General features: G+C 45.9%; 1 protein-coding gene across 2 annotated transcripts in view; it reads right to left on the bottom strand.

The window, feature by feature from the left end:
• Window positions 1–13,465, bottom strand: part of Slc9a3 (solute carrier family 9 member A3) — a 47,911-nt gene that overhangs the window by 11,282 nt on the left and 23,164 nt on the right. For both annotated transcript variants that reach the window (XM_052159476.1, XM_052159475.1), the window contains exons 2-5: window positions 7,038–7,340; window positions 2,624–2,784; window positions 839–917; window positions 6–183 (exon numbers count right to left, since the gene is read on the bottom strand). In XM_052159476.1, the coding sequence (XP_052015436.1) occupies window positions 6–183; window positions 839–917; window positions 2,624–2,784; window positions 7,038–7,340 (721 nt within the window). The remainder of the gene's footprint in view (window positions 1–5; window positions 184–838; window positions 918–2,623; window positions 2,785–7,037; window positions 7,341–13,465) is intronic.

The raw sequence follows: 13,465 nt of genomic DNA on the forward strand, positions 1-13,465 counted from the left end.
CTTACGCCAGGATGGCTGACAAGGACAGCATCTCGGAGGTCAGATAAGACAGGTAGGAAATGACAAAGACGAAGCCAGGCTCGATGATACGCACATGCTTGGTGAAACGAGTCACCAAGGACAGCAGGAAGGCGAAGATAACACCCACCAGAGTGCCCCCCAGGCTCACCACGAAGAAGGACACTGTGAGAGAAAGGAATGAATGGTCCTTTGTGGCTGGTGATGTGAGTGAAGCTGACCAAGTTGGCTACTCATTCCTCATGGAAGGCTCCTGGCAACTGCCCACAGCAATGCTGAAAGTTTAGGATATGAGGCAACTTTGTTCTCTATGGATAGAGTGTCTGGTTTCCAAGTTTAGTGCAGGAGGTAGATGACAGAGGCATGGTATACAGGGGACAGCTTCCCATGGTAGAGGGCATTTGCTTGACATCCCTGCAGTGTCCTTATACACTGTCCATCTGGCCTTGCCTAGGGAGACTTGATTGTCCATATCCCTTCGCAGGAGAACACACAGGATCCCCCAGGACCTTCAGTGTTTGTGTGATATTCTGGGAAAGGAACTCCTACCCAGCCCAGCCAACAGCAAGTCCATCTGGCCTTGCCTAGGGAGACCTGAGTTGATTGTCCATATCCCTTCTCAGGAGAACACACAGGATCCCCTAGGGCCTTCAGTGTTTATGTGATATTCTGGGAAAGGAACTCCAGCATGATAGGTAACCAGAACATAAGCTTTAGACCCCAGGACAGCAGGGGCCCCATTCTAGAGAAGAGAAAAGCCTCTGTGTTCTTTGACCACTAGATCTAAGATAAGCCAGGCAGGAACACTCCCAGTACATACCTATGCCTTTCACACAATCCACGCCAGTCACTGCGTCACCACCCAGTGTCACAAAAGACTCAAAAACATTGTACAAGACCTAAGAATACAGAAGACAGGGACATATCTGATCAGCCCTGCATCCACACCAACCCCTCCCTGTCCAGAACCCCCTCTTTTCTAGATTTGGGCCCTAGAGTTGACACCAGAAGCAGCTAAAGACACTTGTAAAGTCAGCACAAGTTAGCAATTGTCAACAGGAAAGGATCAGTAAAAATAGCAGATGAGATGTGCAGACGAGTGTTCCAGAGCCAGGAAAACAGGTACAATCTCTAAGTCTTGTTCTTTATTCTTGCAGACATTTTCAAGAAACATTGAGGTAGCTGTGTAGACTATTTGGGACACAGTCATGGTGAGCACTGAGTCCTTAGCAAGGCCTCTGTGGGGTTGTGCTTCATTATGAGGAACAAGGTGGGAAAGGCACGAGGGCATGAGGGAACCCTTGGCCCACAGGAAGCTCACCCAACTACACACACAGGGAAGTATTCAGGTCCATTGTGGCTCAGGAAGGCTGAGAACTACTTTCTGAGTTTTGGACTAGGTCTCAAATGGACCCAAAGAGTCTCCTACACACAGAAATCTGATACAAGGCATGCTGCAGTTCTACTACACTCCAAGGGAGCATAAGACCCGGGGAATTTCTTAGGAACCACAGGCAATTTCAGAGGGCAGAAGAAACCAAACACACTTCCTCAGGTGTCAGCTGAGTGCTTGGGCCCCATTCTTACCAGTTAATCTTCATCCCCTCCCACAGACCTGAAGTCCATCTGGGGACAGGTTTTGAAATTTCCTTAGGGCTGTACTAAAGCAACAGCAGTGCTCATATTTCCTGAATCTGCTTCTCTCTGCCAGGACAAATGCAACCTCATCTTTGTGGAGACCTTATGCCTACTCCACTGCATGGGTCTGAAAAGTCATCAGGGAGAAGTTGAATGTTTTCCTTTCACTTACATGATGAGTCCTGACCTCAAGACCTCAGAATGAAGCTGTTTGGTAGGACATCTTCAAAGAGAGTAGTTAAGGTTAAAAGTGATAAATAGGGTATGTATGAGATTGTATAAGAAATGATGGATAAAAAGAATGCAGGTCATAGACACACAGAGATGACCATGTGAGCACACAGGGAGAAGATAACATCTGTGGGCTAAGGAAAAGGGCTTCCAGAGCCAGCTGCCATGCTTGGTTCTCAGCCTCCAATCTTCAGCATTGAGACAATAAACTCTCACTGTTTAAGCCGCAGGCTTCTGTAGTAATTGGTTATAGTGGGCCCAGGTGATTAATGCAATTCCTGTAAGACTCTGTTGTTTGTTCATCTGTTTATTTCTTTGGACATAGTGGATAATATCAAGTGTGGGTTCAAAGTTATAGACCTCTGCTCTGCAGGATGTGGATATGGAGATTTCAACAGGGCAGCATTACTGCCAAAGGCAGTAATGAATGGACCTAAGATTGTAAGAGGGAGAAAGTGGATGAAGATGAGTTAGGGAGCCTGAAGAAGGTCAAAGCCTGTGTGTCCCCAACTCTTACCCCAAGGATGCTGAACCAATAAAAATAGACATACTCTGCAAGGGTTGGACATCTTAGGTTACAAACATGGCTTAAAAGGAGGCCATGTACAGATAGTGGCCCTCTTTCTAGCTTATCTATCTGAGACATATTAGTAATGACCAATCGGCAAGGTATCCTAGAACCTCCATGTAAGTGAAATGTTCTGTAGCTACTCCAGGGACCCCCACTATCACTCACCACAGTCACTGCATCATTCAGCAGTGACTCCCCAAAAACAATGATGAACAGGACTTCATTGACATGGACTTCCTCAAACACAGCCAGCACAGCCACTGGGTCCACAGCTGCAATGAGGCTACCAAACAGCAGGAAATCCAGGAGTCCAATCTTCAGCTCACCTGTAAGAGATGCAGACCATGGGATATAGGCTAGCCGCCTGGCTCTTTCTCTCCAAATCCCACATCTCTCAGGTCCCTGGAAGATCAGAGCACCAGGAATAAAGAATAGGTACAACTCTTCCAAGAGCTACCCATTGACAAAGAGATCTCAGAGACTGGAGCTCACAGCTAGATACCCCAGAATATGTAAGACTACACAGTTCCCCCATGTGGTGCTTCCTTCTCTTTTTTGAGCTGGGGTAGAACTTGTCATTCCTTTAGGTCAAGGAGTGAGCATTAGGAAGTAAGAGCCCTAGGTAGCCAGTGTCCCCTGGAAAGTAGAGGGCTCTGGACAGAGTGGTCTTTATAGTTATTTGAACCCCATATGTATGTGATTACTAAATTCCGCTGCCTCTAGCCAGTACCAGAGCTTTCTGGAGTCTCCATTTAGAAGTGGACCACACTCTAAACTGCCACAACATATAAGCCCTACCAAGTTTTCCAGAGTAAACTAACTTTTGGGACAGCCTTGAAATGCCTTAGCAAGGCCAGCCTCTTGGTCTAGAATCTTTACAGAGCCAAAGTGCATTCCAAAACCAAGCTGGATCCCAGCATATGTATAGTCCACTGAATCAGGACTGACCTTCCAGCCTACACAGTGTACACACATTTGCCTGGGACTTAGCTGACCCTCCCAGTAAGGGTAAGCCCCAGCCTTGTACTACTGTCTACAGAGACTGACCACTGCCTGGGCAAATGTGGATACACCAGCAGTCAAAGTCACAGGGAAAAGAGAGCTCATTGGATGAGAACGATCTTTCTGGTCAGCCTTTACCAGCTAGGTCCCAAAGGTGGAGTACAAGCCAACATCCCATATCTATCATGAAAGAGTGACCCTAACTGCAGGCAGTGATGTACAATAATACTTGTTATTAAAAGACAGTAAATGGTATTATGATTCTTCATGGCTATGGCTTAGTAGGAAGGTGGGCCTAGATGTCTCTGGAGATTAAAATGCTCTAGAATTTGATGACCATTGTAATTTCCAGTGTAAGAACACTTGCTAAAGTTCAGTGAACTGTATTTAAAGGCCTATGCTTACACATAAGTCAGCCTGTTACAGGGTTCTCCATCCACCATTAAAACAGCTCCAGAAATATCACATGCTGGAATCTTATGGTTGACAGGGCCATTGAGTGAGGGCCAACATGTCCCTTGAATGGCTTTGGATATTAGATTCAGAAGTCCCCGTTCCATATCCAAGACATCTCTCTAGGCCCAGCCATCTTAAATATGTCCCAATCACATTATGGCATCACCAATGTGACCAGTAGTACCCACCCTAGAGCAGGATGCCTATAGTTTTGGAAGCCAGGAAAGCCTTCATCATTAAGGCCTTTATCTAGTGATGCAGAACATCAGGGACTAAAGGGGGCTCCCTAAAATAAGCTCCCAAGTAATTAATATATCCTGGTTTTACTGTTTGCTATTTCTCCTTGGATTTCAAGGGCCTCATTCACTTAGTGGATGTCCAAAGGGAAAGTCCTGACTCTGAGTCCTCCTGTGAGCATCTACTCTTATCTGTTCAGGCATCACCTGGTATCTCCCAGCTGGACAAAAATCCAGCATGGAATTGTGATGCCCATTTTTAGTTGTTTGTTTGACTCCATCTTGGATGAACTAAACCCACAAATTATGAAGACCTTGTGAAAAGATAAAGAAAGGCTTAAGTCTAAGCATGGTAGTATATGCCTTTAATTTCAGCACTCAGGAGACAGAAGCATGCAGATCTGAGTTCAAAGTCTGTCTACAGAGCAAGTTCCAGGACAGCCAAGCTTAGGCAGTGAAGGAAGTCATCGAAAACAGAAAGTTGCTACTGATGTAATAGAACAAAGGGGCATATCCCAGCCCCAGCAAGCAGAAGAACTCAGCTTCTTCAGTCACATGGCTCAGGCATTAGAGTCAAGAGTAGAAGGGTTACTGGGACAATTGGTACTGTTTGGCTGAAGCTAAGAAATTAGCAGTGATTAAGAAGAGACCAGCATCATCATTGAGGTGAAATCTTCTGGGAAATGTTTTCTGAGAGCACAAAGAAGCTGTGTTTCAGAGATAGGTATCATGCTGGCAGCCAGACTTGGCAATAATATGATTCACCCAAATGGTACTTGTTTGAAGTTATGAAGGGGTCATGGAGAACAGCTGAGGCTTGAGACTGTGAGAGGCCAGGTAAGGCCATTTGTAAAGGTGCAGCCTCAGCTGAAATTGATGCCCCAGGACTGAAGGGGTCATGCAAAGGAGCTGAGACTGGGTACCATGAAGAAACTTCTGAGAGGCTATTGGTGAAGCCTAGTTGCAGCAGAAGATCCCACTGTATTGGAAATTCCAGTGCCATAGGATGATCACCAAGAACATCAGCTAGTGGAGTGGAGTGAAGTCAACCAGAGCCTAAAGTGCTACAGAGGGCAATGCTGGAGAAGTGACCCAAGCCCTTTGGTGGAGCTCAGGAGACTGCATGTGCATCCCAGACATTGGAACAAGAAGCTGTAACATTGAAATCGCCTTGAAGACCCCAAGATGTTATAGATGCCAGACCTGTGGGATACTTGCAGAGGAAAGCTGCTAACAGAGTAGAGCCAGCCCACCATAAAAAATTTTGTTGCAGTCAACAAAGATGAAAGAATATGGAGATATGAAAAGCACTTTGATATCAGACATGGAGATGCAGAGTTTGGAGTTTGCCCACTGGTTTTCAGTTTTTCTTTGGTCTAGTATCTTAGTCAGGGTTTCTATTCCTGCACAAACATCATGACCAAGAAGCAAGTTGGGGAGGAAAGGGTTTATTGAACTTACACTTCCACGTTGCAGTTCATCACTAAAGGAAGTCAGGACTGGAACTCAAGCAAGTCAGGAAGCAGGAGCTGATGCAGAGGCCATGGAGGGATGTTTCTTACTGGCTTCCTTCCCCTGGCTTGCTCAGCCTGCTCTCTTATAGAACCCAAGAGCACCAGCCCAAAGTTGGTACCACCCACAAGGGGCCCTCCCCCCCTTGATCACTAATTGAGAAAATGCCCCACAGCTGGATCTCATGGAGGCACTTCCCCAACTAAAGCTCCTTTCTCTGTGATAACTCCAGCCTGTGTCAAGTTGACACACAAAACTAGCCAGTACAGTCTAGTATTTCCTTGCTATGACATTTCGCAATGGTAAGACATATCCTATGAAGTTGGAATTATGCAATATGCTTTCTGATTTTGATTTTACAGGGGACTACAGTTAAGAGATTATATGAATCTCAAAAGAGACTTTGGATTTGGAGCTTTTAAATATTGTTGAGACTGTGATATACTGTGGAGCTTTTTGAAATCGGACTACATGTGTATTGTAGTATGTTATGGCTAGGTATGGCCCCCGTAGACTCATGTGTTTGAACAAGCCTATCAGGACTAGGGCATACAATGTGGTGGTTTGAATAGGTTTGGCCCTATACATTTGTTTGAATACTTTGGCCACTAGGAGGTGTGGTCTTGTTGGAGGAAGTGTGTCACTGTGTAGGTGGACTCTGAGTGCTCCTGGTACTCAAGCTCTGCCCAGTGTGGAAGAAAGCCTCCTCCTAGCTGCCATCTGATCAAGATGTAGAACTCTTAGGTCTTCCAGTACCATATCTGCCTGGATGCTACCATGCTTTTTACCATGGACTGAACCTCTAAAACTGTAAGCCATCCCCAGTTAAATGTTTTTCTTTATAAGAGTTGCCTTGGTCATGGTGTCTCTTCACAGCAGTAGAAACCCTAACTAATACAAAAAGGATAGGTGTTTCTGGGAGGTAAACAAGGTTAAGTGAAGCAATTGCTATTGTATTTGAGCAGAAATAGCACTAAACTACTCAAGACTTTGAGGTACTCAACTCTGTAATTCACTCACGAGGCTAGGAGCATTCCACTTTCATCTCTTTCTCCCATGGGTGTTGAATAGCTGATTCACACCACTCTGGCAACTATAATAAAAATTAGAACAGTTGCCTATGTACACCTACCCACCCTGCTTGTCTCCTTGGTCACAAATCTGTTCTGAACATGACACAAAAGCCTTAACTTAGAGATGTCCCAAGGAAGCTCATTAAAGATTGAACCTTTTTACACCTACCAGGCTATTTACTTAAGTAGTCCATAGAAACACTGCCTATCATCCTTAGCCCCAACCCTTCTGTATCTAAATTATTACCTTGGCTAAACAAAGTGACTTGAACTCACCCAGAAGACAATGAATAGACTTACCCATCAAGCCACTGAGGAAGACACCATAGAGGGACAATCCTGTGGTAGCTGCATTCCATATAGTGCCAATGACAGCATATAGCAGAATGGTGCCCAGGTTGCCAAAGAAGAGTCGATTGGGCATGAAGTATCCAGCATCCAACACAATAGGAGGCAGCAGGTAGAAGAAGAAGAGTGTGGGTGTGAGTGTGAAGGAGGCGATGTGGTCAGCTGCCCAGACAATGCCGCCCAGCACAAGGCCCAGAACGATGAGCAGAGCACTCTCGGGGACGATACTGGTGACCTTATGGGACAGGTGAAAGACTGTGGGAAGGAAAGAGGGTTAGGCAGGTCAGGGCCCATAAGGGAACACAATGTCAAAAAGAAGATCTGGAGGCAAGGTCCACCAGAGGATTGGGAGGAGTCAGGGGGCCAGGACCCCCCCCCAGCAAGGATCCCCCTGAGATTAGGGTGGTAACTAGTTTCTCGCAAGCTTGAATATCAGGAAGCCAACTAGTTTCCACCTGGGGTTCTAAAGACCCCCACTGTAGAAGCTGCTATCAGCTGTTCTCAATCTGTGGGTTGCAATCCCCAAAAGACTATCAAAAGCATATATTCACAGTAGCAGAATTACAGTTATAAAGTAATAACAAAGATAATTTTATAATTGGGGGCCACCACAACATGAGGAATGGTATTAAAGGATCTCAGCATTAGGAATGTTGAGATCCATTGCACTAGATGGACCCCTTCCTAGGTACCTGGGATAATGATCCTCCTGTTTCTCCAGCCACCCACAGTTAATGGTGGATGAGAGCAATGTTGATAATGAGCAGGTCCCTCTAGAGATGAGTGGTTCCCACCCAAAGCTGGGACACACAGACAGAACCAAGGTCAGGAGCTGGATAGAACTCGGCCACCCAAGTCAGTGTCTCTACCTCCATGTTCACACAAGGGTGATAAAATATAGGCACTGGATGACATAACCTCTCACCATATGATGACTCCACAAGTGGAGGCTACATAGCAATTGAGAGGAAGTAGCCTAAGTTGGGACATACCTTGCCCTCCAGGTGGATGCCCTCCAATTTGTCCTGGCTATTCCTGGCCTGTTACATTTCAGTCACCATTAGGACACTCACGCTCTTCATACTTCCCCATGACCCCTTTGGAGTCATAGCCATCTAGGAGAAGCAGCTACTACAGCCTCATATCCCCCATGACGCTTTTGTTGTCACAAGCCATCTACGAGAAGGAGCTAATACAGATTCATATCCCTTGTGACCCCTTTGGAGTCACAGCCATCTAGGAAAAGGAGCTAACACAGCAAAGGCCTCCACAACTCCAAGCAAAAACTAGTTTGCTTCCTGATATTCATGCTTGTAGGAGACTTTTGACCACCCTCCTCAAGCCCCTCAGGCTCCTCAGCCATCACCAACTCTGTTAGAACCTTGACAGGTGCTTAGCTCTGCCCTATAGAGAACAGCCATTTGACCATAGATTTTGTGTCTGATTTGGACTCAAAAGAAAGGTGATCAGAATTCCCATGCTAAACCTGATTTTAATACAATTGGAATGCTGACAGACTGGGTTGCCTCCCTTGGTTTAAGCAATGTTTTGTACAATCAAATTCATTCAACAAGGCTATTATGTTGATGATATCTCTGAAATTTAAAAAAGGAGGTATGTGTTCTCCCTACTCTGCAGCCCCCCCCCCCATACATCCAAGATTCCTCTCAGGCCAGGGTGGTATGGTAATCCACAGGAGTCTGATCTCAGAAACAGCATTTCCCGGTGGGGCCAATGATAGTGGGGCCTGCAGGATGCTTTTGGGCCCACCCTTCTAAACTGGATAGCCTCGACAGGGCTCCCTGGCTGGTTTCTCCACAGGTAATTGCAGGGATTGCAGGGATTAGGTGGGCTCCCCCACCCAAGGGGTGGAGGTTGCTACTGTCCCTAACCATGACAGTACTGGACTGCAGACAAATGGTGCCTAGGCCCTTTGCAAGCCTGGAGAAAAGCAAGTGTCAGATCAGTTTGGCATCTCACAGTTGTCAACCCTCTAGCATTTCACCAGAAATCATCAGCATAACAGAGACTTTGTCACATCATTCATTACCACCTGTAGTCCCTGTCTAGATTCCGAGCTCCAGGAAGAGTCAGGGTTTAGCTGGCACAGATAGATGGGTTATGCTCTGAGGATTGGAGAGACTGCCTGCCTATGCCCCACAGATGATTTTCCCATCCCAGCACATCATACCAACATGAATTAAGTTTCTCTTATTTCCTCTGAGAGTTTCCACTAATATCATGTAGAGTTAGCCGTGAGGCTCACACTATAATACAAAAGGCCTAGCAAGACCACAAACACAATATAATTTCCAGGCCATGATGGGTGCCTGGGACAAGTATATATGAGAAGGTACCGGATCAGAATGAGTGAAGCTGCTGAAGGAGGGTTGCCAAGGGTATTTTCTTGATTCCTCAGGGCCCTGCACATTGTTATTCAGTCTTTGAGGTACTGGGGCCACCAGAAAATCTCTGGAAGGTCTGTTGGGGTTTACAATACATTCTCTTAGGGGTGCTGTCTCTACTCCAGGGAGAGACCATGATATGGGTGAGAAGATCCTAAATGTTGGCTACCCATAGGGAACTGAGGACAAATATGTATAGCATTACCAGCGCCCCCCCCCCTCCAGAAAGCTTGCATCCTTGCCCTGATGAGCACGGGCAGCCCAAGAATCACAGCATCTTGGCACCCAACTTGAAACCCCAGATTCAACAGTTCCTGAACAATCCCAGGGCTCTGATGCTTTAGACCCAAGGCAGTTGTTCTGAGTTCTTGTGTACCCTGAGAAAAGACTGTAATACCAGAGGAAGTCTAAGAGCCACAGCCTTGGCATCCCTCAGTCAAGATAAGATTCCTGCCTCCTAGTCTTCCCAATGACTATAAATATTGGGCTTCAACTACAAAGGCTGTGTTCAGAAATGTCTGAAGCCAGCAGGACAGTGGTGGCTCAAGCCTTTAATCCCAGCACTTAGGAGGCAGAGGCAGGGAGATTTGTTAGTTCAAGGCCAGCCTGGTCTACAGAGTGAGTTACAGGACAGCCAGGGCTACACAGAGAGAGAAACCTTGTCTCAAAAATAAATAAATAAATAAATAAATAAATAAATAAACAAATAATCAAGGTTAAAAAAAAAAAGAAATGTCTGAAGCCCTTGAGTCCCCAAAGATTTACTGCAACTGTCCCATGACCATAGCACCCATGCGTTCTGGTTGTGGTTCAGCTTCTTTCTAAAGGGTGGAAGCCATGCCTTACCTAGGCTCTGTCCTCCAGTCCCACAAGATCCATGTGCCAGGCTTTCAAGAAGCTATGTGGCAGTCACAGAGTCCATGTGCATTTCTGGCCTTTCTCCACACCCTGAGATGACTCCAGTTGGGGATTTCATTTCTGCTGTGCCCTATGCAGAGTCTAAGTCTGAAATCTGGTGCCCTGTGCCCTTTGGGTCTCTGGAGTGTGCATCTCTTTGAAAAGTCATGAAAAAAGACCAGAAAAACCTCTGAACATTGACCACACCCAAGCTGTGAGGTTGCTTTTTACTCAGGACTTTGGTCTTTTCCTACACCCTTTCTCTATAGAAGAGACAAAAATACCTCACCTCTGTGGAGGTCTCTTTGACAGTCAGGACTAGGGAAGGTACAAGAGCCATTCTTATCTCTGGAACAAGAAGGCGAGCCTGCCCTTTAGACACTATCAGCTAATCCCTTCTGTGTTGCTGGTGACTATAAGATCTCAACAGCTGGACTCTATGTGCATGGAAAACAGGCTAGCTTCAGATAAGCTGCTTTTCCTCAGAAGTAGACCCTGAAAAGTCCCAGGAAAATGATCTCTTCATTTTCACAGACTAACCTTCTACATGTGGTATGGATGGGATGAAGACTGCCTCTGTCCTTTCTCTGTGATAGGACCAACCTTGAACACACATTTCTACACATGAAAGAAGTCAGAAGAATGAAAGGCTACATATTCTTAGGTCCAAAGTGTCCCCTGGAAGAGTGCTTCTGTCCCCTGCATACTTCATAGTCCAATATCTCACTGAGGACTGACCCCAGTTTCTTTTTACTGTTGTACTGCTTGTACTGTGGGTACTGACTATCTTTTCACGTTTAAGATACTTCTGTTCTTGTCTGTGAGATGCTGTTTACAGAATTTGATAGCTTCTTCAATGGGGTGTTAATCCTTGTCATAAACTGAGCAGTAAAATTCTGATTCCTTCCTTGACTGCCCACAGACATTTTTGATTGGCCACAGTATGCTACTGTAACCTTGAGTGGACATTGCTCCTTGTGCTTCAGGAAAGGCTCAGGCAAGCCTGCTCTGATTATTTTATATTTAATACCACAAGTTTGCTGTAAAAGGCACATTTCATCCTTAAGAAGGACCTGAGGGCAGATACTAACATAAATGTCCCACTTTCAGCCTGCGGTTTTTGTTCCATTTCTCGGGGGTCGGTGGAGTTCCTAAACTCCAGAGCAGGGGGGTGGTTCTGCATGCTTTGATAGCTCCCCATGGCCTGGTATAGTGAAGGTACTAGCAGTGTCCCTGTAATTGACTGAAATGGAGCAGCAGGCATCTACACTTGGACTATCCCAGGTTTCCTCCTCTGTCTCTAGCCTTCCATCTCATAGGAAGCTCTCACAGCTTCTTGCTGTTCTTATTTATTTCTCAGGCCTGATGTTTATAAGCTCATGCACCATTTTCAAAGCTCTGAAAATCCCGTCCAGGTTATAATGACTGGCAATGAACTCTAGGCCCTGGAATCTGCCCTCTAACCCTGTATCTCTGGTTAATCTGGGGTTTTGTTCATCTCCCCCTTGGTATGGACTCTTTTCTGATTCATGGTATCACTAGTTGCCACTGAGCAATCTCCATGCATTGTGTTACTGCCTGACTTGAACAGCTTTCCCAGTTACATTAGCCACCTCTTCTTGGGCCTGAGTGTTCTTCTGGGCTGGATGACCCCCCTATTCCCCAGTCTTCGGTAGCTGGGAGTTTTGCCATGACCACAGGGAGAAAAATCTCAAAGAGACCTGGCCCTGAACCTCAGTGACCCTAGGTTAGCAACTGACCATCTGTTAAAGGCTGGGATCATCCTAACTCAGTGAGGGAATACCTGCTGGATTGGGGTCCATGGGACCTGCTTGGCACAGCCTAGAGCAGCCTAGTCTGTGCTGGCTCTTGTGTGTCCCTATGACTAACTCCTGAGCAGCAATCTGCATTGTAATTAGCTACTTTAGCTAGAGGTTCAATTGGCTTTAAGTAGCAATTTGTTAGTAGCTCAGCAATTAGAGCGTAATGGGCATTCTATAAATTCGTAAGCCAACTGCTGTATAACAATCCTACAGTAAGTAGTGCCTGCTTCCTGTTGCTGGAAGGATAAAAACCTGCAGTTGACTACATAGGTCTGGTATGTGTCAGGAGACATTCACACACAGGAATGGCCCAAACATGAATTATGGTGGGTCTGGGCCAGCTTCTTCCCAGGTACTAGGCCTTTCTCCACACCCTGAGATGGCTCCAGTTTGGGGTTTCATTTCTGCTGTGCCCTATGCAGAGTCTAAGTCTGAAAGCTGGTGCCCTGTGCCCTTTGGGTCTCTGGAGTGTGAGTTCACTGTGGTCTTTCTGAGGATGGCAATATAGGTTGCAGGTTACTGTGGTGAAATGTACATTACACACCAGGCCTTTCTTCCTTCCTGTACCTTTTGCCCATATCACCCATATACCCATCATCTGGTACACCCCTCCCATCTGAAAAGTAGGTGCTGCCACCACTGCATTGTGGTTTGAGGAAGTAAGGCAGTTGGACTTAATGAGGAAGTTTCAGTGGTTTGTCACAGTGTTCTTCATCTATGTATGACTGGTCCTTAAGTTGCCCGGAAGCCCAGCCTTGTGAACATGGAAATGTTGGTGCAGCTTGGAAAGAAAATTTCTTCCCCACAGTAGAGAGCCTACTCCCAGCCCATATACTTGCAGAGGACAGGAGCTGGGTGGCTGTGACATGAGAAGCAGGACTTCAGTGTACACCCAAATTCTCAATCCCACTAGTCTGTTAGGGAAAGTATGGCCTATAAGCTACAAAATCTGTGCTGATATTTACATCCTAAACATCCCCAAAGGATATACTATAAAAGCCTGGCTCCCAGGATGGTGCTTTTGTAGGACTTGTAGAAGGTAGAGCTAGGGAGAGTCCTAGAAGGTTAGATTATCTGGCCTTGAAGGAATTTATGACATCCTTCTCTCTTTAGCTTTTTCTCTTTCTTTTTAAAGATTTATTTTTTTATGCTTATGTGTGAAGCTCCCTATGTTTTAATGTGTTGCCCCCATAGAGGTTAGAAGGTACTGAATGCCATGGAACTGAGGTTACAGGAGTTGGCAAGCCACTTGATA

The sequence above is a fragment of the Apodemus sylvaticus genome, chromosome 16 (assembly GCF_947179515.1).
Source record: "Apodemus sylvaticus chromosome 16, mApoSyl1.1, whole genome shotgun sequence".
In the NCBI taxonomy this organism is placed as follows: Eukaryota; Metazoa; Chordata; class Mammalia; order Rodentia; family Muridae; genus Apodemus; species Apodemus sylvaticus.